This window comes from Lonchura striata, chromosome 26 (assembly GCF_046129695.1).
Source record: "Lonchura striata isolate bLonStr1 chromosome 26, bLonStr1.mat, whole genome shotgun sequence".
Classification (NCBI taxonomy): Eukaryota; Metazoa; Chordata; class Aves; order Passeriformes; family Estrildidae; genus Lonchura; species Lonchura striata.
Genome location: NC_134628.1, coordinates 1,116,097 through 1,141,804, shown reverse-complemented (window position 1 = coordinate 1,141,804; position 25,708 = coordinate 1,116,097). Strand labels below are relative to the sequence as shown.

The 25,708-nt window shown below is 44.4% G+C and overlaps 1 protein-coding gene across 3 annotated transcripts; it reads left to right on the top strand.

Annotated features, from left to right (window-relative positions):
* Nucleotides 1-157: 157 nt before the first annotated feature.
* Nucleotides 158-25,612, top strand: KHDRBS1 (KH RNA binding domain containing, signal transduction associated 1). Of its 3 annotated transcripts, XR_013341196.1 has the most exons (11): nucleotides 158-522; nucleotides 7,388-7,515; nucleotides 8,539-8,655; nucleotides 10,240-10,386; nucleotides 12,685-12,821; nucleotides 14,573-14,789; nucleotides 16,243-16,310; nucleotides 17,122-17,180; nucleotides 20,968-21,162; nucleotides 23,960-24,024; nucleotides 25,437-25,612. XR_013341196.1 is itself a non-coding variant. In XM_077788546.1 (9 exons), the coding sequence occupies exons 1-9, from the start codon at nucleotides 240-242 to the stop codon at nucleotides 21,063-21,065; spliced, it is 1,254 nt and encodes a 417-aa protein (XP_077644672.1). In that variant the 5' UTR covers nucleotides 158-239; the 3' UTR covers nucleotides 21,066-21,430. The 3 variants fall into 3 exon arrangements, 2 of the variants coding, with proteins under 2 accessions (XP_077644672.1, XP_077644673.1); XM_077788546.1 differs by lacking the exons at nucleotides 23,960-24,024; nucleotides 25,437-25,612 and having other exon boundaries at nucleotides 20,968-21,430; XM_077788547.1 differs by lacking the exons at nucleotides 23,960-24,024; nucleotides 25,437-25,612 and having other exon boundaries at nucleotides 160-522; nucleotides 12,685-12,833; nucleotides 14,522-14,789; nucleotides 20,968-21,430.
* The last annotated feature ends 96 nt before the right edge of the window (nucleotides 25,613-25,708 follow it).

The window sequence follows — 25,708 nt, the reverse complement described above, 5'->3', positions numbered from 1 at the left end:
AGACACAGACACATACACACACACACACACACAACCCCCACAAACCCCGCTCGCTCCCTCCGCGCCACTCCCGCCCGGCGCCGGCGCATGCGCGGCGCGCTCCCGCGGCTCCCCTCACGCTCGCGCCGGGCGCTTCCGCCGCGGCAGTTCCGGCCCGGCCGCTGCGCGGGCGGTGTGGCCGCTCCGCTCCCGCCGCTCTCGCCGGCCCGGCCCCGCGTTCCCTTCCGCGGCACCGCCTCATGCAGCGCCGTGACGACCCCAGCGGTCGTTTATCTCGGGGACAAGGCCCCGGTGGCCGCGCAGCGCCGCGCCGGCCGCCCCGTGGTGGCGGAGGGGCCCGCGGGGCCGCAGCGCAGCCGCCGCCGCCCGGTGTGAGCGTGGTCGGTGGGACATCGGGGCCGGGGGGATCCGGTATGGTTGGAGGCAAGATGGAGCCTGAGAACAAGTACCTGCCCGAGCTGATGGCCGAGAAGGACAGCCTGGACCCGTCCTTCACGCACGCCATGCAGCTCCTCACCGCAGGTACCGGGAACGCGGCGGGGAGAGCGGGTCCCGGTGGCCGTTCTGAGGGCTGGGAATGAGATATTTCTATGTGGAATCGCAAGGTTATTTCCACGTGTAAAGCGAGAGTTTTGTGGGTGTTTTATTGGTGGTTGTGTTAGGTTGCATTGTGTGAGCTTTCGTGGTGTGGCCTCGGCCAGACAGGAGAATCAAAAGCCTTGAGATGACCGAAATGACAGGAGAATCAAGAGAATCAAAAGCCTTGAGATAACTGAAATAAAAGGAGAATCAAGAGAATCAAAACCCTTGAGATAACTGAAATTAAAGGAGAATCGAGAATCAAAACCCTTGAGATAACTGAAATTAAAGGAGAATCAAGAGAATCAAAAGCCTTGAGATAAATGAAATAAAGAGAGAATCAAGAGAATCAAAATCATTGAGGTAACTGAAATTAAAGGGAATCAAGAGAATCAAAAGCCTTGAGATAAATGAAATGAAAGGAGAATCAAAATCATTGAGGTAACTGAAATTAAAGGAGAATCAAGAGAATCAAAATCCTTGAGATAACTGAAATAAAAGGAGAATCAAAATCCTTGAGATAACTGAAATAAAAGGAGAATCAAGAGAATCAAAATCCTTGAGATAACTGAAATAAAAGGAGAATCAAGAGAATCAAAACCCTTGAGCTAACTGAAAGGAAATAATTTTTTTAAATCATTTTAAATGAAATAATTTTTGAAATACTTTTTAAATATAAGTTTAATAGTCGAAATAAAACGTGGCGGTATTTATTTTTTTAAATAATATTTAAGTTTAAGAATTGAAGGAAAACCTGGTGGTAATAGGAAATCTGCTGATGATAATTGCGATGTTCAAGCGATGCCCAGTTCATCACCTCATCCCCGAGCTCCTTCCAGGTTTCAGGGTGGGAGTGACAATCCCAGGGGACAGTCCCGGGCCTGGAATGTCCCTCTGGTGACCTGCTTTGGGGACAGCTCCTCTCCTTTGCTGACAAGTCTCAGGCTGTCGGTAATGCGAGTCCCATAAAAATCCCTAAAAATAGCTGGAAGAAAAGGAGCTGTGTCCCAGAAATCAGGGGGATTTCTGTGGGCAAATCGGGAGGATTGCTCGGATGACATCTCCATTGGTGCTTTTTTAGTTATTTTTTATTATATATTTATTATTCTATTTTGTTCTTTATTTTTAATTATTTTTTTTCCACCTGCTTTTAAGATTGTTAAATTATTATATTTTTATCATTATATTTACTGTTGTTATGTTAATATGCTTATCATTATATTTATTACATTTATCATTATATTATTATATTTATAATATTTATACTTTTATTTATAATTATTTATTACCATATTATAATATTTATAATATTTATAGCTCTATTTATTATATTTATTATTATATCATTCTATTTATTATAATATATATAATTAAATTTATCACTATATTCATTATCGTATCTATTATAATTTTTATTGGGATTTAAAGATTATTTATTAGACTTTTAGAATTATTCTAATTAATGAAATTATTAAATTTTATTTTATTACATTTTATAATAATTTTAATGGTCATTTAGCCAATGGTAATTTATTTAATTATTATTTATTTAAGTTATTTGAATTAACAATTTAAATTTCTTAATTGGAATTTTTTAAATTATTTATTTCTTCACCTGCTTTTTTTCTTAAATATTTCTTTTTCTCTGTGCTTAAAAATGCAGAGTTTTGCTGCAGCTCTGGAGGTTTTAGGAGCTCATTTTATGCAGGGAATAATTCTTGGGAATTGCTTCTCTCCCTTTGTGCAAACAACCCATTACAGCATCACCCACCAGCATCTGGAGCTAAATAAATGGGTTTGTAATCCGATTTTCCATCGGTTTCATGGGTTTGATTAATAAAATCCTTCACCCAGCTCGGCTGTGGCGCCTCCCAGCCAAAGGAAACCCAGGGAATTTGCAAATTCCCACATCCTGCAGAGCCTCCTTCACCTGAGGGGTGTGACGAGAGTGTAGGGAGGGCTTTTTATTCATTAATTTATTATTTTAATGACTGCAGCTTTGGGGGATGTAAAATTGCAGCAGCTCCAGCTGTGGGTATTTTGAATTTTTTTTGGGGGTAGCATTCCCAGTCCCAGTTCAGGGTGAGCAGAGCAGTAAAACAAGAAAGAATTGGAGGTAAAATGGTGGGTTTAGGTGATTTTTTTTTTGCCTGGATGACCCCCAGGGTGCTCTGGTTTATTTGGAATTTCACTCTGGGCCAAAGCCGTGATGCACAACTCCAGCAAAATGATTTCCAGACACAGAACCCATCCTGAGGGTCAGCAGGATTCTAATTCCAGCCTTTTTTTCCTTCCCAGAAGTGGAAGTTGCTCAGGCTGCCTGCCTCGGGGAGGGAGCCCTGCTGGAATTCTGCATTCATTTCTTTAGAAACATCTTAAAGTTGTCTAAAATATTTGGTGGTTCTGTATTTCTAGAGGAAATTGTCTCTTTTTTTTTTTGCTGGCAGTGATGAGATTCTTATCGATTCCATTGACTCTGGTATGGAAAGGAAGAAAAACTGAAAACTGGGATTTCTTGCATTTTCAAATATAATCCTTGTTTCCCTCCTGGGATTTGGTGTCTGTATGACCTTCCTTTTGCATAGGAACAAGAAAATCCTTTTTTTTTTTTGTTTTGGTTTCCTTTGGGTTTAAACTGTGGAAAGAACAGGGGAGGTGTGAAGGACACAGCCCTCTGCTTCCCTGCTTTGGGAAAATGGGATATATCCCATCGTGTGTTAGCCGGGTGTGGGTTTTTTGGGTTTTTTTGGGAATTTTAGCCGGTTTTATTTCACGGAGAAACTGCAAGGGAAAAGAGCTGAGCTTCCCAAGGATGTGTGAGCTGTGTGGGGTGGGAGTGAGAGCAGGAAGGAGCAGCTGGAGGTGCTGGGGGATTCCCCCCGGAATTCCCTGCTGGATTCAGGCCAGATCCGGATCCAGGCTGTGCGCTGCTGGCAGTGGGCAGGGCGGGGTGGCAATGCCACCCTTGGCACCCAAACAGGGATTAGGGAGGCTGAGGTCATGGAGGTGAGAGGGTCACCCTGGAGCTCGTTCCACGTGGAGCCCAGGCTCTCCTGACGTGGAGATTCCCTTCATTCCCGTCCTTCCCAGTGGATATCCCGTCCCCTGACTGCCGCCTGAAATTGTCCCCAGCTCTCCCGGGCTGGATTGTTCCCAAACCATTTCACTTTGCACTTCTCCATTTCCCTTTTGTTCAGCCATGGCGACGTTCCCCACTGCTGGCACTGCTGCGACTGTTCCCATTCCCGCCTCTGTGGCCATTCCTGCTCCTGTGGTCATTCCCATTCCCGCCTCTGTGGCCATTCCCACCTCAGTGGCCATTCCCACCTCAGTGGCCATTCCCACCTCTGTGGCCATTCCTGCTCCTGTGGCCATTCCCATTCCAACCTCAGTGGCCATTCCAGCCTCTGTGGCCATTCCCATTCCCACCTCAGTGGCCATTCCTATTCCCACCTCAGTGGCCATTCCTGCTCCTGTGGCCATTCCCATTCCCACCTGTGTGGCCATTCCTGCTGCTTTGGCCATTCCCATTCCCAGTGCTGTGGCCATTCCCATTCCCACCTCTGTGGCCATTCCCATTCCCATCTCTGTGGCCATTCCCCTTTTCCCCTTCCCACCTCAGTGGCCATCCCTATTCCTGCTGCTGTGGCCACTCCCATTCCCAGAACTGTGGCCATTTCCACCTCAGTGGCCATTCCCATTCCTGCTCCTGTGGCCATTCCCATTCCAACCTCAGTGGCCATTCCAGCCTCAGTGGCCATTCCCCTTCCCACCTCAGTGGCCATTCCCATTCCCACCTCTGTGGCTATCCCTATTCCAGCCTCAGTGGCCATTCCCATTCCCACCTCAGTGTCCATTCCCCTTCCCAGTGCTGTGGTCATTCCCGTTCCCATCTCAGTGGCCATTCCTGCTGCTGTGGCCATTCCCATTCCCACCTCAGTGGCCATTCCCAGAGCTGTGGCCATTTCCACCTCAGTGGCCATTCCTGCCTCTGTGGCCATTCCCATTCCCACCTTTCTGGCCATTCCTGCTCCTGTGGCCATTCCCAGGAGTTTCTCCCACCTGTGCCACATCCCAAATCTCACCCCGTGCCCCTTCTCCTGGCAGTGCCCTCCCTTCCCAGCAAACCCCCAAGGCAGAGCTGCCTGCCCGGGAATCCTGGCCTGGTGTTTTGGGGAGGGAAACGGTGGGATTAGGATTCCAAATTCTTGGAATCTGCCCAGGAACTGTTCTCCTTCCTGAGAAATCGAACCAGCCGGGAAGCAGGGGAGGATGGAGGAGGCTCAGAGGTGCCACCCCCAAATTCTTTGGGGTTTGGGGTTTTTTAGGGGTCATTCTATTTGACTTTCCCAAACTTGGAGTTCCCAAAGCTTGGAGGAGCCTGGAATTCCCAGAGCATGGACTTCCCAAAGCCTGGAATTCCCAAAGCTTAGAATTCCCAAAGCTTGGAGGAGCTTGGAATTCCCAAATATTGGAATTCCCAAATCGTGGAAGAGCCTGGAATTCCCAAAGCTTGGAGGAGCCTGGAATTCCCAGAGCTTGGAATTCCCAGAGCCTGGAATTCCCAAAGCTTGGAGGAGCCTGGAATTCCCAGAGCTTGGAATTCCCAGAGCTTGGAATTCCCAAATCTTGGAGGAGCCTGGAATTCCCAAATCTTGGAGGAGCCTGGAATTCCCAGAGCCTGGAATTCCCAAAGCTTGGAGGAGCCTGGAATTCCCGAACTTTCCTTGTTCGTCTGCAGGGTGCGTTTTCAGGAATGGTTTTAGAAAAATAAAATTATTTAAGGGTTTTATGTTATCCTTAACCAGGCAACCTGCACAATATTTGATTTCCAAATCTTGATTATCTGCTCTGTTCTTGCTAAAATGTAAAAAAACTCCATAAAACGAACCAATGCAGCTTTTTTCTCTGATTTTATAAATTTGTCAGTGGGTGAACTTGAGGGTTTTTTTTTACTTTTCCTTTGTATTTTGAGAAAAAATCACTTCTTAAAAGAAATCTCTTGAATTCTGCTTTAATTTTTAAAATTAAGGAGTCATGGGAGCCAAGGGGCTGCTGGGAGTAGAAATCCAAAATTTAGGTTTTTTACACAATTTCTGTGTCATGGTGAAAAAAAAAAAATATATATATATATATATAATTAAAATAGAGGTGATTTGATGATTTTTCCTTGAGGTTGGATTGCTCCTGAAACATCATAATTTGATTTTTTCACCTGCTGAAACATCATAATTTCATTTTTTCACCTCTCCTGCTAAAGAACCTGAAATGAGGATTTTATGATGGGATCAATTTAGGTTGTTTTTTGTTTTTTTTTAGGATCAGCACTAATTTGGGATTGTTAATGATGGATTGATTCCAAATTTGGGGGAATTGGTTTGCCTTGAAATAAAAATTGTGGTTTTATTACCCCTGAGAAGGGAAATCCAGGCTGTTTTCTTCTGGCAAATGCTGGGGGGGTTATTCCTGCAGCAGGAAAATGAATTTCCAACTAATTTTAAAAATTTTTCAAAAATGCCTGAAAGAGGATTTTCCGTCTCCTGGCTTCTCTCAGTGAAAACTGAATTTAATTCCTAATTAAATTCCCTTCATGACCTAATTCCAGCAGGTTTTTGGGACTGTCACCTCAAGCCACCTCAAAACTCATTTTTAATTCACCACAAGCAATTAAAAAAAGCAAAATAAAAATCTTAATTTTGGGAGGTGAAATATTGATAGAATTAATTATTTCTGGGACTGCCTTTTATGGGTGCACAGCTGAGGGTTGAAAAAGCCACTTAGGAATGATTTGTGTGATAAATCTGAATTTATTTCATTAAATGAAGCTGGGAAAATTTCCTACCTCACACCACACTGGGTTAGGAAATAAAAACAATATTCCAAATAATTCCATTCCAAATAATTCCATTCCAAATAATCACACTGATGTTTTATTGGGAATATTTTCAATTTAATCAAACACATCACTGATGTTTTATTGGGAATATTTTCAATTTAATCAAAAACACATCGTGCCTGCACGTGTTGCCACCACTAATTAAACAAAATAAATTTGAGTTGGATGATGAAAACTTGCTGATTTCTGTCACAATTTATTAAAAAAATATTGAATTTTAATGTAATTTGGGCTGGTTTGCAGATTTAGATTCCTTGTGGTATTTGTAGGGTTCTGTCCTTGTTGTGATTCCATTTCTGATCTGCTGCTGCTTAAAATAAAATATAAAACAGCCCTGGTTTTATGTTGTTATTTCTATTATTAATAGCTATATTTGTATTGTTTCTATTATTTTTATTTTGATTTCGAAATTTTAAAAATTAAATTGAGATAAGCACACCTTATCTCAAAAATATATTAATTTATACTAATATTCTTATTATTTTTGTTTTATTTTTATTTATAAATTGAAAAAACCACACCTTATCTCAAAAATACTTTATATTACTATTTATATTATTTTTTATTTTGAAATTTAAAAAATTAGAGATAAGCACACCTTATCTCCGAAATATATTATTTTATATTATTATTTCTATTATTTTTATTTTAATTTTTTAAAAATTAAATTGAGATAAGCACAACTTCTCTCAAAAATATATTAATTTATATTATTTTTTATTTTATTTTTATGTTATTTTTATTTTATTTTTATTTCTAAATTGAAAAAAAGCACACCTTATCTCAAAACTATATTAATTTATATTAATACTTATATTCTTTTTGTTTTATTTTTATTTATAAATTGAAAAAAAGCACACCTTATCTCAAAAATACATTTATTTATGTTATTTTTCTTTTCTTTTGATCCAGAAATTGAAAAAATTCAGAAGGGTGAGACAACAAAGAAGGACGAGGAGGAGAATTACCTGGATTTATTTTCCCACAAGAACATGAAGCTGAAGGAACGAGTTCTGATCCCTGTCAAGCAATACCCCAAGGTGAGAGCCCCAAAAAAAACCCAAAATCTTGGGAATTTTCTCATTTCCCTGGGATTTTGACTGGCAGAGCGGCAGCAGGAATTAAATCCTCATTTTCCACCAAAATTCAAGATATTTATTGTAAAAAAGGAAGGAGTTGCTTTGATCCCCTGCAAGCCTGCAGGGTTTTTATTTGTAATAAATGGAATTTTTCCGATATCTTGGGATAAGTGGTGGGATCTCGGATTGCTGGAGCAGAGAATTCTGTCTGTGGAGGGTTTTTTAGCATTTTTTTACTTTTAATTCCTTAAAATTTGCTGGAAAGCTGCTGCAGAGTTGATGTTGGGATTGAAACAATTAATTTAGCTGCATCTTTCTGCTGGGGCTTTTATTTTTTTGAAAAGAAAGGTTTGAAATTTGAATTTTCTTTTCGAAACTTGAATTTTCCTTTTGAAACAACTTGAATTTTCATTTTGAAAGGTAGATTTTCCTTTTGAACATTGAATTTTCCATTTGAAACAACTTGAATTTTCCTTTTGAAGCTTGAATTTTCCTTTTGAACCAACTTGAATTTTCCTTTTGAACCTTGAGTTTTCCTTTTGAAATAACTTGAATTTTCCTTTTGAAAAGTAAATTTTCCTTTTGAACCTTGCATTTTCCTTTTGAATCAACTTGAATTTTCCTTCTGAAAGTTAAATTTTCTTTTTGAACCTTAAATTTTTCTTTTGAACCAGCTTGAATTTTTCTTTTGAAAGTTAAATTTTCTTTTTGAAAGTTAAGTTTTTCTTTTGAAAGGTTAATTTTCCTTTCAAATCTTGAATTTGCCTTTCCAAACTTGAATTTTCTTTTCAAACCTTAAATTTTCCTTTTGAACCTTAAATTTTCTTTTCAAAACTTAAATTTTCCTGTGCATTTTTTCTATTTGTGAGGTGAGGAGAAAATTAAAAGTGATTTTTTTTTTTTTGTCAACTGCCAGAAAATTGAGAAAAATTTTGTTGGTGTTTTTGAGCCCTGGAACTGATTTTTTTTTTCTTTAATTTCCAGTTTAATTTTGTTGGGAAGATTTTGGGACCCCAAGGCAACACCATTAAGAGACTCCAGGAAGAAACTGGTGCTAAAATCTCTGTACTGGGGAAAGGTTCCATGAGAGACAAAGCCAAGGTAAGGGGAAACAAAATTCCATTTATGGTGTGAGAATTAAAGCATTTTATTCAAAATTCAACTAGAAAAAACTTCCAAGGAAAGATTGAATTAAAATTAAATTACTTTTAATTAAATTTAAAATTAAAATTGAAATTAAAATTAAATCTGTTATTTAATTAGAACTGAACAATTAGAATTAAAATTTAAAAAGTTAGAATTTTTAATTAGAATTAAGAAGTTGATAAAATAAGGATTATTCTCCTGAAGAGCCATTCACTGAAAGGATATTTTTTCCCCCTCTATAAAAATATAAAAATCCCTTTTTTAGCTGCTCCCTCTGAAATCTTGAAATTTTTCTGGTTCTCTGGAGATGTTGGAGCAATGTGATAATTTTTGGTGAATCACAAATTACCAGGAGAGGGCTTTAAACAGCAAAAAAAAAAAAAATAAATAAATACAATAAAAATGGTGCTAATAAAACTTCAAAAATAAGAAATAAAATACATTTAAATTTGAATAAAATAAAAATAATGAAAATAAAATGTAAAAGATGAATTCAATGAAATTAATACCATGAAATGTCAAAATAAAATTAATTTTAAATATAGTGAAAGAATTCAAAAATAAATTAAATAGAAATAATATAAATAAAATTTTAATAAAATAGAAATAATTAAAATACAATGTAAAAAATAAAACTAATCAAATAAAAATAGTAAAAATAAAAACGTAAAAAATGAATAATTTTAAATTGAATAAAATTTAAATTAAAATAAATTGTAAAAAATAAAATAAAAATAGTAAAAATAACATTAATAAAATAAAAATAGTAAAAAATAAAACGTAAGAAGAAAATAAAATAGTAAAAATAAACTATAAAATAAAATAATAAAAATAAAATGTAAGTAATAAAACTGTTAAAATAGTAAAAATAAAATAAAAATAATAAAAGTAAATTTAAAATTAAAGTAATAAGAATAAATTTAGAAATAAAATAAAAAATAAAAATAAAAATTACAAATAAAATAATAACAAAATTTAAATAAATTAAGTTAAAATAATAAAAATTAAATAAATGAAATTAAAATAATAAAAATAAATTTAAAATAAAATAAAAATAGTAAAAATTATAATAAAAATAATAAAAATTAAATAAATGAAATTAAAATAATAAATGAAATTAAAATAATAAAAATTAAATACATAAAATAAAAATAATAAAAATAAATTTAAGATAAAATAAAAATAATAAAAATAAAATTTAAAATTAAAATAAAAATAATAAAATTTAAATAAAAGACATTAAAATAATACAAATTAAATAAATAAAATAAAAATAATTGTAAAATTTAAAACAAAAATAGTATAAACAAAAATTAAAAAAATAAACTAAAAACAATGGAAATTAAATGAATGAAATTAAAATAATACAGATTAAATAAACAAAATAAAAATAATAAAAATACATTTCAAAAGAAACAAAAAACTAGAAATAAGTGCGATAAACCCCCGAGCCTGATCTCGCTGTTCCCGTCCCCGTGGGCTGTGCCAGGCTCCGTGCAGTGCCCCGGGCCCGTCTCAGGCTCTGTGTGCTCCCTGCAGGAGGAGGAGCTGCGCAAGGGCGGCGACCCCAAGTACGCGCACCTCAACATGGAGCTGCACGTCTTCATCGAGGTCTTCGGGCCGCCCTGCGAGGCCTACGGCCTCATGGCCCACGCCATGGAGGAGGTCAAGAAGTTCCTGGTGCCTGTGAGTGCCGGGGAGCGCTGCGGCGGGCTGGGGTGTGCCGGCATCTCCGGGGAGAGCTGGGATCTCCAGGGAGAGCTGGGGTGTGCCGGCATCTCCAGGGAGAGCTGGGGTGTGCCGGCATCTCCGGGGAGAGCTGGGATCTCCAGGGAGAGCTGGGATCTCCAGGGAGAGCTGGGATCTCCAGGGAGAGCTGGGATCTCCAGGGAGAGCTGGGGTGTGCTGGGATCTCCAGGGAGAGCTGGGATCTCCAGGGAGAGCTGGGATCTCCAGGGAGAGCTGGGGTGTGCCGGCATCTCCGGGGAGAGCTGGGGTGTGCCGGCATCTCCAGGGAGAGCTGGGGTGTGCCGGCATCTCCGGGGAGAGCTGGGATCTCCAGGGAGAGCTGGGATCTCCAGGGAGAGCTGGGATCTCCAGGGAGAGATGGGATCTCCAGGGAGAGATGGGATCTCCAGGGAGAGCTGGGGTGTGCCGGCATCTCCGGGGAGAGCTGGGATCTCTGGGGAGAGCTGGGATCTCCAGGGAGAGCTGGGGTGTGCCGGCATCTCCGGGGAGAGCTGGGATCTCCAGGGAGAGCTGGGATCTCCAGGGAGAGCTGGGGTGTGCTGGGATCTCCAGGGAGAGCTGGGGTGTGCTGGGATCTCCAGGGAGAGCTGGGATGTGCTGGGATCTCCAGGGAGAGCTGGGATCTCTGGGGAGAGCTGGGGTGTGCCGGCATCTCCGGGGAGAGCTGGGATCTCTGGGGAGAGCTGGGGTGTGCCGGCATCTCCAGGGAGAGCTGGGGTGTGCCGGCATCTCCGGGGAGAGCTGGGATCTCCAGGGAGAGCTGGGATCTCCAGGGAGAGCTGGGGTGTGCCGGCATCTCCAGGGAGAGCTGGGATCTCCAGGGAGCACTGCGGTGTGCCGGGATCTCCAGGGAGAGCTGGGGTGTGCCGGCATCTCCAGGGAGAGCTGGGGTGTGCTGGGATCTCCAGGGAGAGCTGGGATCTCCAAGGAGAGCTGGGATCTCCAGGGAGAGCTGGGATCTCCAGAGAGAGCTGGGGTGTGCTGGGATCTTCAGGGAGAGCTGGGGTGTGCTGGGATCTCCAGGGAGAGCTGGGATGTGCTGGGATCTCCAGGGAGAGCTGGGATGTGCTGGGATCTCCAGGGAGAGCTGGGGTGTGCTGGGATGTGCTGGGATCTCCAGGGAGCTCTGGGATCTCCAGAGAGAGCTGGGGTGTGCTGGGATCTCCAGGGAGCTCTGGGATCTCCAGGGAGAGCTGGGATGTGCTGGGATCTCCAGGGAGCTCTGGGATCTCCAGAGAGAGCTGGGATGTGCTGGGATCTCCAGGGAGCACTGGGGTGTGCTGGGATGTGCTGGCATCTCCAGGGAGCACTGGGGTGTGCTGGGATGTGCTGGCATCTCCAGGGAGCTCTGGGATCTCCAGGAAGCACTAGGGTGTGCTGGGATGCTGCTGGGATCTCCAGGGACCATTGGGAATGGTGCTGGGATCCACTGGGAACCTCTGGGATCTCCAGGGACCTTTGGGAATGGTTCTGAGATCTCCAGGGACCATTGGGAATGGTGCTGGGATCTCCAGGGAGCTCTGGGATCTCCTGGGAGTGCTGGGGTGTCCAGGGATGCTGCTGGGATCTCCAGGGACATTTGGGAATGGTTCTGGGATCTCCAGGGAGCTCTGGGATGGTGCTGGGATCTCCAGGAAACAATGGGATGGTACTGTGATCACTGGGAATTTATGGGATCTCCAGGGACCATTGGGAATGGTTCTGGGATCTCCAGGGAGCTCTTGGATCTCCTGGGATTGCTGGGGTGTGCTGGGATGCTGCTGGGATCTCCAGAGACCATTGGGAATGGTGCTGGGATCCACTGGGAACCTCTGGGATCTCCAGGGACCTTTGGGAATGGTTCTGAGATCTCCAGGGAGCTCTGGGATGGTGCTGGGATCCCAAGGAATAACTGAGATGGTGCTGGGATCTCCAGGAAGCACTGGGATGGTTCTGAGATCTCCAGGAAGCTCTGGGAATGGTGCTGGCATCTCCAGGGAGCTCTGGGATGGTTCTGAGATCTCCAAGGATCACTGAGATGGTTCTGGGATCTCCAGGAAGCTCTGGGATGGTGCTGGGTTCTACAGGGACCATTGGGAATGGTGCTGGCATCTCCTGGGAGCTCTGGGATGGTTCTGAGATCTCCAAGGATCACTGAGATGGTTCTGGGATCTCCAGGAAGCACTGGCATGGTGCTGGGCTCTCCAGGATCCTCAGTGATCTTTATGTTTATCCTTGTTTCCGTGCTTTCTGCAGGATATGATGGATGATATCTGCCAGGAGCAGTTCCTGGAGCTCTCTTATCTCAACGGGGTCCCGGAGCCCAACCGCGGCCGAGGCGGCCCCGGGCGGGGCCGGGGGGCAGCCCCACCTCCCCCTCCTCCCGTGCCAAGGTATTCCCAAAATCCCAGCCTGGGAATGCTGCCTTGCCCTCCCAGCTGGGCTCTCAGAGAGCTTCAGCTGCTGCTCCTGGCACAGCAGCTCGGCCTGACTTTGGGGTGCTGCCCTGCTGGCTCAGGGCGCCGTGGTTGGGGTTTGGGGTGGGTTTGGGATGGGTTTGGGGTGGGTTTGGGGTGGGTTTCAGCTGTAGTTTCCTGAAGGAAGCTCTCAGAAATGGGATGGATGTGCTGTAGCCCCCCTCAGCATTCTCAGCTGGAAGTGCCCATCCCTACAGAGCTCTGGGGTGGCGTCGTTCTGGCAAAGCTTGGGGATAAGCTGGCAACAAAACTGTTCCTTCATGCTTACCTCACTCCCTGATCCGTGGGCTGGTGCTTTTCCTTCTGCTTGGAGTGATCCTGAGGGATCTGGAGTGATCCCAGGTGGGTGGGAGGCACCTTTGGAGTGAAATTCCCTACCCAAAGTTCTGTATCAGATTTGTCTACTTGAGCCTCCTTTATCCTCACAATCCCTGATCCTGACTCTGTAGATCTGCTCAAAAATTGGATTTAAATGTCACGAGGAGGCCTCTCCTGGGCTCTGTGGAGCCAGCTTGACTCCGTAGGCAAAGCTTAGCTAATCTGAATTATGTAAAACTCCCAATTTAGGCTGGGCTGAACCAAAATGTGGTGATTTAACCCCAAAGGGCAGTCACAGCCCACTCTCACTCCTCACCCATGGGACAGGGAGAGAACTGGAAGGGTAAAAGTGAGGGAATGAAGGGTTGGGGTAAAGTTCCCCAGGAAAAGGAAATTAAAACAGGAATTCATCCCCTGCTTCCTTGGGAAGACATTCCAAAGGTGCTTCCCTGGCTCCTGCTCTTTCCAGCTTCCCACCTCCAGCAGCAGAACTCTCACCCAGAGGAGAGCTCTGTGCCTCTCACAGCACAATTTCCACTTCCAACCCCATTGTAACTGCAGGGGAATTCAGTGGGAGGAAATGCTGATGTCTGACTCCAGAAGGCTGAATGATTTCTTTATTATAATACATTCATATACTATTTAAAGGAGATACTAAAACTACAAACCTACTTTTTCTAACTACTATATCTAACTCACAACTCGTGACCCTAAACACAAGTGGATTGCATTGGCCAACAGGCTCAAACATTCCTCTAAAAATCCAATCAAACCATTCTCTAAACACATTTTTTATTATTCCACATAAGATAAATGAGGAGCAGAAAAGGGAAATTTTTTTCCCCTCCTTTTCCCCCTTCTTCTTTTTCCCCTTCTTTCTCCTTTCCCCCTTCTTTTCCCCTTCTCTTTTTCCCCCTTCTCCTTTTCCCCTTCTCCTTTTCCCCCTTCTTTCTCCTTTTCCCCCTTCTTTCTCCTTTTCCCCCTTCTTTCTCCTTTACCCCTTCTCCTTTTCTCTCTTCTCCTTTTCCCCCTTCTCCTTTTCCCACTTCTCCTTCCTCCCCCTTCTCCTTTTCCCCCTTCTCCTTTTCCCCCTTCTCCTTTTCCCCCTTCTCCTTTTCCCCCTTCTCCTTTTCCCTCTTCTCCTTTCCCCCTTCTCCTTTCCCCCACCTGTTTTTTTACCCCTGTATTTTTTACCCCCATTTTCCTCCTTGTTTTCTCTCTCTTTCCTCCATAACAATCCTGAAATCGAGACAAACACCCCTACCCCACACTGAGCCCATCCACAATTCCCAGCCCTGAAAATCCCCATCCTCAGCAGCTCCTGAGCCACTTTTCTGTGTCCTCCGCAGGGGCCGTGGGGTTGGTCCCCCTCCTCCTCCTCCTCCTCGGGGTGCCCTGGTGCGGGGAGCCCCGGTGCGCGGGGCCATGGCCCGGGGGGCCGCGCTGGCCCGGGGGGTGCCGCCTCCGCCCGCCGTGCGGGGCGCTCCGGCTCCCCGGGCACGGGCAGCTGGCATCCAGAGGATCCCCCTGCCCCCTCCCCCCGTGCCGGAGACCTACGAGGAATATGTAAGCAGACGTTAATTAGCGGCTGTTGAGTCATTAACGGGGTTCGGAGTGGTGGGGCGAATGGGAGGGTTGTGGTGGGGTGGGGATCGGCGGGGTCAGCAGGGATCCTTGGGAATGGAGTTGGGGTCACCAGGGATCTGTGGGATCACCAGGGATTAGTGGGAATGGTGCTGGGATCACCAGGGATTAGTGGGGTCACCAGGGTTCCTTGGGAATGGAGTTGGGGTCACCGGGGATCAGTGGAATGGTGCTGGGATCCCCAGGGATCCTTGGGAATGGAGTTGGGGTCACCAGGAATCCTTGGGAATGGAGTTGGGGTCACCAGGAATCCTTGGGAATGGAGTTGGGGTCACCAGGGATCTGTGGGATCACCAGGGATTAGTGGGAATGGTGCTGGGATCACCAGGGATTAGTGGGGTCACCAGGAATCCTTGGGAATGGAGTTGGGGTCACCGGCGATCAGTGGGATGGTGCTGGGATCCCCAGGGATCCTTGGGAATGGAGTTGGGGTCACCAGGGATCTGTGGGATGGTGCTGGGATCCCCAGGGATCCTTGGGAATGGAGTTGGGGTCACCAGGGATTAGTGGGAATGGAGTTGGGGTCACCAGGGATCTGTGGGGAGGTGTTTGGATCAGTAGGATCACCGGAGATTCCTTGTAATGGTGTTGGGATCACCAGGGATCTGTGGGATGGTGTTGGGATCACCAGGGATTAGTGGGAATGGTGCTGGGATCACCAGGGATCAGTGGGGTCACCAGGGTTCCTTGGGAATGGAGTTGGAGTCACCAGGGATCAGTGGGATGGTGTTGAGATCACCAGAGACCATTGGAATGGTTCTGGGGTCACCGGGGACCATTGGGATGGTTCTGGGATCATCACAAATCCTGATACACCTGAAAATTTGATTTCTCTTCTCAGCAGAATGGGGTTTTTTCCACCGAAAAATTCAGAGGTTGGGGGTTGTAAATGTGTGGTTTGGATGACACAGAATTATGGAATATCCTGGAATCATCCAGCCCAGCTCCTGGCCCTGCACAGACACCCCAAAATCCCATCCTGGGCATCCCTGGGAGCGTTATCCTGGAGCTCAGGGGAGAGTGCCCAGGGATGGAACAATTCCTGTCCTGGCACATGGATTTATCCCTGGGGATGGAACCATTCCTCTCCTGGCACATGGATTTATCCCTGGGGATGGAATCATTCCTCTCCTGGCACATGGATTTATCCCTGGGGATGGAATCATTCCTCTCCTGGCACATGGATTTATCCCTGGGGATGGAACCATTCCTAATCCAGCGGGATCCATCCCTTCCCAGCCCTGGGGCTCTCTCTGTGCTGTGCCTGAGCTTTTCCCTGAGGCAGGCCAGGATTTCCAGGCTCCTCTGGAATGTGCTGTGGGTTTGGTTCCTTTTTGCTCCTCCTGTGACACTTTTGTGTCCCCGATTTCGCCAGGGCTACGATGAAACGTATGCAGAGCAGAGCTACGAGGGCTACGAGGGCTACTACAGCCAGGGCCAAGGGTGAGTTGGATTTCCTCTTCCCAAAGGAATGCTGCGTGGCCTTTTCCCTTCTTTTTTTCCCCCTCTTTTTTTCCCCCTCTTTTTTTCCCCTTTTTTTTCTCCTTTTTTTTCTCCTTTTTTTCCCCCTTTTTTTCCCCCTTTTTTTCCCCCTTTTTTCCCCCTTTTTTTCCCCCTTTTTTTCCCCCTTTTTTTCCCCCTTTTTTTCCCCCTTTTTTTCCCCCTTTTTTTCCCCCTTTTTTTCCCCCTTTTTTTCCCCCTTTTTTTCCCCCTTTTTTTCCCCCTTTTTTTCCCCCTTTTTTCCCCCCTTTTTTCCCCCCTTTTTTCCCCCCTTTTTTCCCCCTTTTTTCCCCCTTTTTTTCCCCTTTTTTCCCCCTTTTTTCCCCCTTTTTTCCCCCTTTTTTCCCCCTTTTTTCCCCCTTTTTTCCCCCTTTTTTCCCCCCTTTTTTTCCCCCTTTTTTTCCCCTTTTTTTCCCCCTTTTTTTCCCCCTTTTTTTCCTCTTCTTTTTTCCCCCCTCTTTTTTTCCCCCCTCTTTTTTTTCCCCCTCTTTTTTTCCCCCTCTTTTTTTCCCCCTCTTTTCCTCCTCGCTTTCTCCCATTTTCCCCCTTTTTTTTTCCCATTTTCCCCCTTTTTTTCCCTTCTTCTTTTTTACCCCCTCTTTTAAATCCCATTTTAAGCCAATGGAATCCCCACTGAGCTGTAGATTCTGCTGGAATCTGGGGGATGACCCAGAGCATCTTCTCTTTCCCTGGTTTTTGGTGGCACTGTGGGAATGGCATTTCCCTGTGTGTAACCACCTCCTTGTTTTTCCAGGGATACAGAATATTATGATTATGGACACGGGGAGGCACAGGAAACCTACGAAGCTTATGGTATGTCTGGGAATTCTGGGATAAGGAAGGGGTTGGGAATTGCTTGTGGTCAATTGTGCACTTTTCCAATGTCTGGATGAAAAATGAGGAGAACCTCGTGGTGTTTTTATTTAGGTCTGAACAACCTCTCTGTGGGTTTAGGTTCTTCTCAATCTTGATTGTCTCAATGGTGATACTTCAAAAAAAATCCATTTTTAAACTCTGGAAATGTCTTCATTTCCTTGTAGCTTTAGAATATTTCAGGTCTGGATTTCCTCCCACAGCACTGTGCTGCACTCTGGTTTTCATGGGCTGGATTTTATGTGGTTCCATCTGCTTCCTTCATCCTCACAATCCCTGATCCTGACTCTGTAGATCTGCTCAAAAATTGGATTTAAATGTCATGAGGAGGCCTCTCCTTGGCTCTGTGGAGCCAGCTTGATTCCGCAGGCAAAGCTTAGCTAATCTGAATTATGTAAAACTCCCAATTTAGGCTGGGCTGAACCAAAATGTGGTGATTTAACCCCAAAGGGCAGTCAGGCAGTCACAGCCCACTCTCACTCCTCACCCATGGGACAGGGAGAGAACTGGAAGGGTAAAAGTGAGGGAATGAAGGGTTGGGATAAAGTTCCCCAGGAAAAGGAAATTAAAACAGGAATTCATCCCCTGCTTCCTTGGGAAGACATTCCAAAGGTGCTTCCCTGCCTCCTGCTCCCCTCAGCTGTGGCTCATTTATTTTTGAAGGCAGTTCCCATCCCCAGGCTGGGAATGGCACCTGGATGTGGCAGTGAGGAGGAATCATTGTCCTCTGTCCCCAGAGCAGCCTGGCCTGGGCCAGAGTTCATTTTCCCCCCCAGGGCTGCTCTGGGATTGCCTCTGGATTTCTGCTGACGTTCCAGAGGAGTTCTGTTGTTCCTGGGCACATCCAAGGCCTTTCCTGCTCCTCACACAGGGAAATTGGGAGGGGACCCCAAGGAATTTTCCAGACCTCGTGATATCCCAAATTCCCAAAGCTTTCCTTAAAATTCCACGTGACTGGAACCAGTCCCTTCCACAGCTGAGTGAGTGCAGGTGGTGACATTCCTGACCAGCTGGAGATCCCTGGGGTTTGGGAATTCATGTCCTGGCAGAATAAAGGAAGCAGAGTTGTTGTCTCCTGCTCACCTTGCTCCAGGTTTGAATTCAAATCCAGGAGCATTGAGGTGTTCCCTGCTCCAGGTTTAAATCCAGGAGCCTCAGGATCTTCCAGGTTTAAATCCAAATTCAGGAGCATCAAGGCATTCCCTGCTCCAGGTTTAAATCCAGGAGCCTCAGGACATTCCCTGCTCCAGGTTTAAGCCCAAATTCATTAGCCTATGGACTTTCTCTGCTCCAGGTTTAAATTCAAATCCAGGAGCCTCAGGACCTTTCCTGCTCCAGTTTTAAACCCAAATCCAGGAGCCTTGGAGAGTTCCCTGCTCCAGGTTTAAATGCAGGAGCCTCAAGGTGTTCCTTGTTCCAGATTTAAATCCAGGAGCCTCAAGGTTTTCTCTGTTCCAGATTTAAATCCAGGAGCATCAAGGTGTTCCCTGCTCCAGTTTAAGCCCAAATTGAAGAGCCTAAGGACTTTCCCTGCTCCAAATTTAATCCCAAACCCAGGAGCCTCAGGACCAGGTTTAATACCAAACCCAGGAGCCTCAAGGTGTTCCCTGCTCCAGATTTAATCCCAAACCCAGCAGCCTCAGGACCAGGTTTAATCCCAAACCCAGGAGCATTAGGATATTCCCTGCTATAGATTTAATCCCAAACCCAGGAGCCTCAGGACCAGGTTTAATCCCAAACCCAGGAGTCTCAGGACCTTCCCTGCTCCAGGTTTAATCCCAAACCCAGGAGCCTCAGGACCTTCCCTGCTCCAGATTTAATCCCAAACCCAGGAGCCTCAGGACCAGGTTTAATCCCAAACCCAGGAGCATTAGGACATTCCCTGCTCCAGATTTAATCCCAAACCCAGGAGCCTCAGGACCAGGTTTAATCCCAAACCCAGGAGCATTAGGACATTCCCTGCTCCAGATTTAATCCCAAACCCAGGAGCCTCAGGACCAGGTTTAATCCCAAACCCAGGAGCATTAGGACATTCCCTGCTCCAGATTTAATCCCAAACCCAGCAGCCTCAGGACCAGGTTTAATCCCAAACCCAGGAGCATTAGGACATTCCCTGCTCCAGATTTAATCCCAAACCCAGGAGCCTCAGGACCAGGTTTAATCCCAAACCCAGGAGCATTAGGACATTCCCTGCTCCAGATTTAATCCCAAACCCAGCAGCCTCAGGACCAGGTTTAATCCCAAACCCAGGAGCATTAGGACATTCCCTGCTCCAGATTTAATCCCAAACCCAGGAGCCTCAGGACCAGGTTTAATCCCAAACCCAGGAGCATTAGGACCTTCCCTGCTCCAGATTTAATCCCAAACCCAGGAGCCTCAGGACCAGGTTTAATCCCAAACCCAGGAGCATTAGGACATTCCCTGCTCCAGATTTAATCCCAAACCCAGGGGCCTGCCGGGATGTTTTGCTCCAGCTGCTCCCAGGAGCTGCTGCCTGTGCCTGGCTTTGCTGAGCCCGCGTCCCCCCGAGCACAAAGAGCTTTTTGTGCCTTTGCACACTTGGCTCAGATAATCTGAGCTGTTCATCCCCTGCAGTTTCCTCTGGTCTCTGCTTCCCTGCAAACAGAGTTTTAAATCGGAGATAAATCACCCAGCTGGGCTGGAGAGAGCGGGGAGGGGTTTGGTGTCTGGGGAGGTTTGCCCACAGCTGGCAGGGGCAGCTCCCAGGGGTGGGTGTTGCGAGCAAATTGTGATTTTTTCAGGGGATTCTGGATTGGTTTGGGGTGAAAGGGGCCTTAAAGGTCACCCCTGCCATGGGCAGCACGCTTTGACTGTGCCAGCACGGCGTGGGCAGTGCTGGCAGGCGCTGGGGGGTCAGGAGCTGGTTCTGGGGGGTCAGGAGCTGGTTCTGGGGGTCAGGAGCTGGTTCTGGGGGGCTGTTTTGGGGATCAGGAGCAGGTTTTGAGGAGCTGTTTTTAGGGAGCTGTTTTGGGGGATCAGGAGCTGTTTCTGGGGAGCTCTTTTGGAGGAGCTGGTTTTGGGGGATCAGGAGCTGGTTTTGAGGAGCTGTTTTGGGGGATCAGTAGCTGTTTTGGGGGGGATCAGGAGTTTTTCAGGAGCTGTTTTGGGGGGATCAGGAGTTTTTCAGGAGCTGTTTTGGGGGGGATCAGGAGTTTTTCAGGAGCTGTTTTGGGGGGGATCAGGAGTTTTTCAGGAGCTGTTTTGGGGGGATCAGGAGTTTTTCAGGAGCTGTTTTGGGGGGATCAGGAGTTTTTCAGGAGCTGTTTTGGGGGATCAGGATCTGGTTTTGGGGGGGTTCAGGAGTTTTTCAGGAGCTGTTTTGGGGGATCAGGATCTGGTTTTGGGGGGGATCAGGAGTTTTTCAGGAGCTGTTTTGGGGGGATCAGGAGTTTTTCAGGAGCTGTTTTGGGGGATCAGGATCTGGTTTTGGGGGGGTTCAGGAGTTTTTCAGGAGCTGTTTTGGGGGATCAGGATCTGGTTTTGGGGGGGATCAGGAGTTTTTCAGGAGCTGTTTTGGGGGAGATCAGGAGTTTTTCAGGAGCTCTTTCCAGCAGCTATCTCAAGGCTCTCTCACCCATCTCCCCTGCCACCTCCCGCCCTCATTCCCCACCTCCCCCCGCCTCTCCCAGCCCATTTTTTCCCAATTTTCGGGTTTTTCCTCCCCTCCCTCCAGCCCAACCCTGACTTTTTCTCCTTTTCCCCACAGGCCAAGATGACTGGAACGGGACCCGGCCCTCCCTGAAGGCCCCCCCAGCCCGGCCAGTCAAGGGGGGCTACAGGGAGCACCCCTACGGCCGCTACTGACCCCAAAACGGGGCCAAAAATCCCAATTTAGGAGCAAACCCTTGTTACTGGTTCTTGTATCTCCCGGGATTCCCGTTGCTTTACCCACAGCAGACAAGTAATTGTCTCCCTGTTTTTCTTCCTGGCCCTTTTTTTCCTCCCACTCCATCCTCACCTTGTATCTAGTGACTTCTCCAGGTGAATTTCAATAGATTTAGAAGGGGAAAATTCTTAATTTTTATTATTTTTGGGGGGTTTTGTTGTTTTTTATTTCTTTTTTTTTTGCTTTTTTTTTTTGGGTGTTCTTTTATTTTTTTGGGGAAGGTTTTGATTTTTTTCTTCTTCTTCAGTGTGTAGATGGCTTTTCTTTCTTTGTCGTTTTAGGTAAAAAAAAAAAAAAAAAAAAAAAAACACAACCAAACTGTACCTTTTTTAAGGGGTTAAAAAAAAAAAAAGACAAAAAAAAAACCACCAAACTAAAAACCAAGCTTAAAAATGTTAGTTCCCAAAAAGTGACGTGCTTTGCTTAGTTCTGAAATTAAGGTTTTGTTAAAAGTTTTAAAGTTTGTTTTAAAGGAACCCATTAAAGGTTGTAGTTGCAGAATCCCAAAGTAGGCTACATTTCAAAATTCAGGGTTATTTTTTAAAGATTTAAAATCATAATGTAACAGTAGTGGCTGCCACCATTAAAAAAAAAAAAAAAAAAAAAAAAAAAAACCACAAAAAAATAACTTCAGATGCCAACCCTTTAAAAGGAGATTGCTGGTGAATCCTGAAGTTTAAATTTTAACCCAAAGGATCCTCCAAACAAATTAAATAGCATTTTCTAAAGAGAATTGACTTAAAAGGAAAAAAATTAGGTTGGTAAAAAATTGACTTTTCTTATGTGGATTTTGAAATCTAGCCCCCCGTGCAGTGTTGAGATATGCTTGGGAATATTTTTCCAGTGGAAAGGGATTTTAGTTTAATTCTAAATGAACAATTCTTAAAGGAAAAAAAATCCCAAAATATGGTTTTAATTGCCCAGTGTTTGATAGAAAGAATATTTCATGGTAGGCCTGTAAAATTCATATTTTTTGTCGCCCTTTGGGGCAGAAAATCTGCTGAAAATTCCAAACTCACCCCAAAAAATAAATTTCGAGCAGTCCCAGCCACTTCAAGTGTATCTCAGCACGAGCTTTGCATAAAAAGGGACACTGCAGCTGTAAAAAACAAACAAAAAAACCCCAAAAAAAAGACAAAACAATCCCAAATTTCACTTTGTACATAAGATCAAGTCCTAATTGGATTTGTTACTCTGTCCTCCCACTCTGTTCTGGAAGAGAAAAATGCTACATTTTGTGTAAAGTCTGCCTAACTAGGTAGCTCAAAACGTGTCAAAAATGTCTGTTCAATCTGTCAATAAAGTTTAGTCCTTTTTTAATCAAAGTAAATGTGATGAATTGTCATTTGTTTTTGGAGGTTTTGGTTTTTTTTTTCCAAACAACTTTAAATCCATGCTAAACTTAATTTCTCTTTTTTATTTATTATTATTATTATTATTTCTTTTAAAACCGTGGAGGCATTTCTAAAAAAAAAAAAAAATGGTGGTTTTTTGGTAATTCTCATGACAAAACAAAAATTTATTTTAAAAAAATATATGAAAAAGACCCCCAAAAAAAATTGTTTTTCACCCCCTGGAAGTTGCTGAAAGCAGTTTTGAGGCAGAAATCTGAATTTGGGAAGCGTTTGGTGGTTCTTTGCTTGATGATTCAGATTTCAGGTGGCCTCAGAGAATATTCCAGAGGTTTAAGTAGGAATGCTGAGAATTCCAAGGAATTGCTTTCTCTAACCCCCCCTTGGCTAAGATGATGCTTCCAAGCAGCTTTTTCTTGGAAAAACCACTTTAAAAATCAATTTTTTTTTGTTGGTGGACGGTGCTGCAGCTGCTCCTTAAATCCTTTTGGAGAGGGTGTGGACGTAGAGATATTTAATATATTTCTATTTAAAAATCAATGTTCCATGGTTTGTTATTTCGCATCCAACAGGTGAATTTGGAATTTTAGGGGGAGAGGATTAAACTGCTCGGGGGTGAAAAATAGAATTTTAGGAAAAAAAAAAAAAAAAAAAAAAACCCTGCAGCGCATGAACCAAGGGGAATATTTAAAAATAATTATAAAAAACACACAAAAGTTGTATTTGTAGATTGTTATTAAAGTGCAAATAACTGAATTTTCAACACTGGTTTGGAGTCAGCTTTCAGGGCATAATGTGATGAAAAGATCAGCCTATGCCCCCCCTTTTAAAGGAAAATTATCAGCAGGAGAAATCAGGATGTGTAAACCGCAAAGCCCAAAAAAAGGTAACCTAAATGTCTGATTTTAATATAGCACATTTCTCTTTTCCATAAACCTGTGACGTAAACTTTTTACCCAGCCGACCCTTCAGGTGTTAATTTAATGTAAAAAGGGGAAAAAAAAAACCCAAAAGAAAAAAAAAATATTTTAAATATAAACGTTTAAACCGACCCACGTGGCATAAATTAGCAATAACTTTTAATAATGTGCCCTTGGCAGATGCACTGGGATGGAATGTGGGCCAAAATTTAAATATCCTGGATTTTTTAAAGGATAAAAGATGTAAAATGCACATGAATCCAAGCTAGTCCTGCTACTGCCAAAACAACAACAAAAAACCCAAAAAAACCCCAAATTCTGCTCAGTTGTTTGAAAATACCAATTTTTAGCCCCCCCCAGAATTGCTGTTTCCTGTGAAATGTCCATAGCACAGCTGAAGTTGCATGTTTTTCCTTCATGTGTAATTGCATGCAGGAATCTCTTTCTTTCCTTTCCCTTTTTTTTTTTTTTAATTTTTTAATTTTTTTATCTTTTAATCTCTTTGTCAGGATCCTCACGATTTTTTTCTTTGATTTGCAGGAATTTTGGGGCTGTGACTCAACGGGGTGAGGAGGAGGAGGAGGAGCAGGGCCAGCGCCAGCTGGGTGAGTTTTGGGGGATTTTTTTTGGTTTTTTACAACCCCTTGTTTGAGTTCCCAACGTGGGGGTGGCACCATCTGAGCTGCAAAATTCTGATTTTTCCTTGGATCCACACCAAAAAAAAAAAAAATAAATAAAAAGGGGAAGCTGCTTCCCTCAGGTCACAGCGTGGAGGAGGCTCCTGAGTTGAGTTTTTAGGGGATTTTAAAGGATTTTGGGATGCAGAGATTTCATGGAATCCCAGGCAGGCCTGGAAGGTGCTTCCCAGACTTTGGGATTTATTCCTTTATGCTCCAGGAGCAGGGCAGGGTCTGGGAATGGCTCAGGAATTCCCAAAACCCACGAAAATTCCAGGCTGCAGATCTTTCCACTTCCACTTCTCATCCACGGATTTTGGAATGGGGATGTGGCTGCTGGGATTGGTTTTTATGGAATCCTGCCAGGGAATCTCCCACTGGGCTTTTTGGGATTCAATTTCCCAATTCCTTCCCCCGTCCCAAATTGCTCCAGCGCTTCCAGGGATGGAGCAGAGGAGATGCTTCCCTAAAAAAAAAAATAAAAATTCTCTTTGCTGCATGGCTGGGAGTGGTTTGGGGGTGATCACGTCAGCAAAGGACACAATTCCTTCCCTATTTCCCTGTGGGATTCCTTTGGGAGCAGCAGAATGCTGCCCCTGAGCTCCACAAATTAAAAGAACCAAGGAATCCAGGCTTGAAATGCTGGAAAAGCCCAAATCCCCAAGGAATCCAGCCTCAAAATGCTGGAAAAGCCCAAATCCCCAAGGAATCCAGCCTCAAAATGCTGGAAAAGCCCAAATCCCCCAAAGATCCAGCCTTGAAATGCTGGAAAAACCCAAATCCCCAAGGAATCCCCCCTTGAAATGCTGCAAAAGCCCAAATCCCCAAGGAATCCAGCCTCAAAATGCTGGAAAAGCCAAAATCACCAAGGAATCCGTGCTTAATATGCTGGAAAAGCCCAAATCACCCAGGAATTCCCCCTTGAAATGCTGGAAAAACTCAAATCCCCAAAGAATCCATGCTTAAAATGTTGGAAAAGCCCAAATCCCCAAGGAATCACCCCTTGAAATGCTGGAAAAGCCCAAATCCAAGCTGAGCAGGGGATATAAAAGGATAAATTTAATTTTATAGTGGATCATAAAGCTCCCAAAGGAGCCCCTCTTACCTCAGGAGCATCAGGAACAGGGAAGAGCCAATTTGTGGGAATGCTGCAGCAGGGAATTCACCCTGCATCCCTGCACTTGAAAAGTGAATTTCCCTCCTGCCAGGAGGGAAATGATACCAGGCCTGGATTTGTCCTTATCAAATGCATCTTCATTTCCAGTGCAATTGGAACATCAATTTTTTTATTATTTCTTTTTATGGCAATGCACCAATCTTTCCCATTTCTCTCCTAATAGGCCCAGCTTTTAGATCAAGTGGAAAAGATTTGCTAGAGAATCATCTCTTAGGAAGCAATTTATTCCCAAATGGATCTGGTGATGCTGCCTTTGGAATAACCCAGCTCGTGCCTTGTTTTTTTTTGTGGGATGGTGATGGGAAAGGATGGAAATGTGAATATATTGAAACAACTGGATGTGCTGGGAGTGTTTTTCAAGCATTCCTTGGATCAGACAGCTCCTTCCCCCCTTCCTTCCCTCTCCCAGCACTTTTCCAGGCAGGATTTAACCCC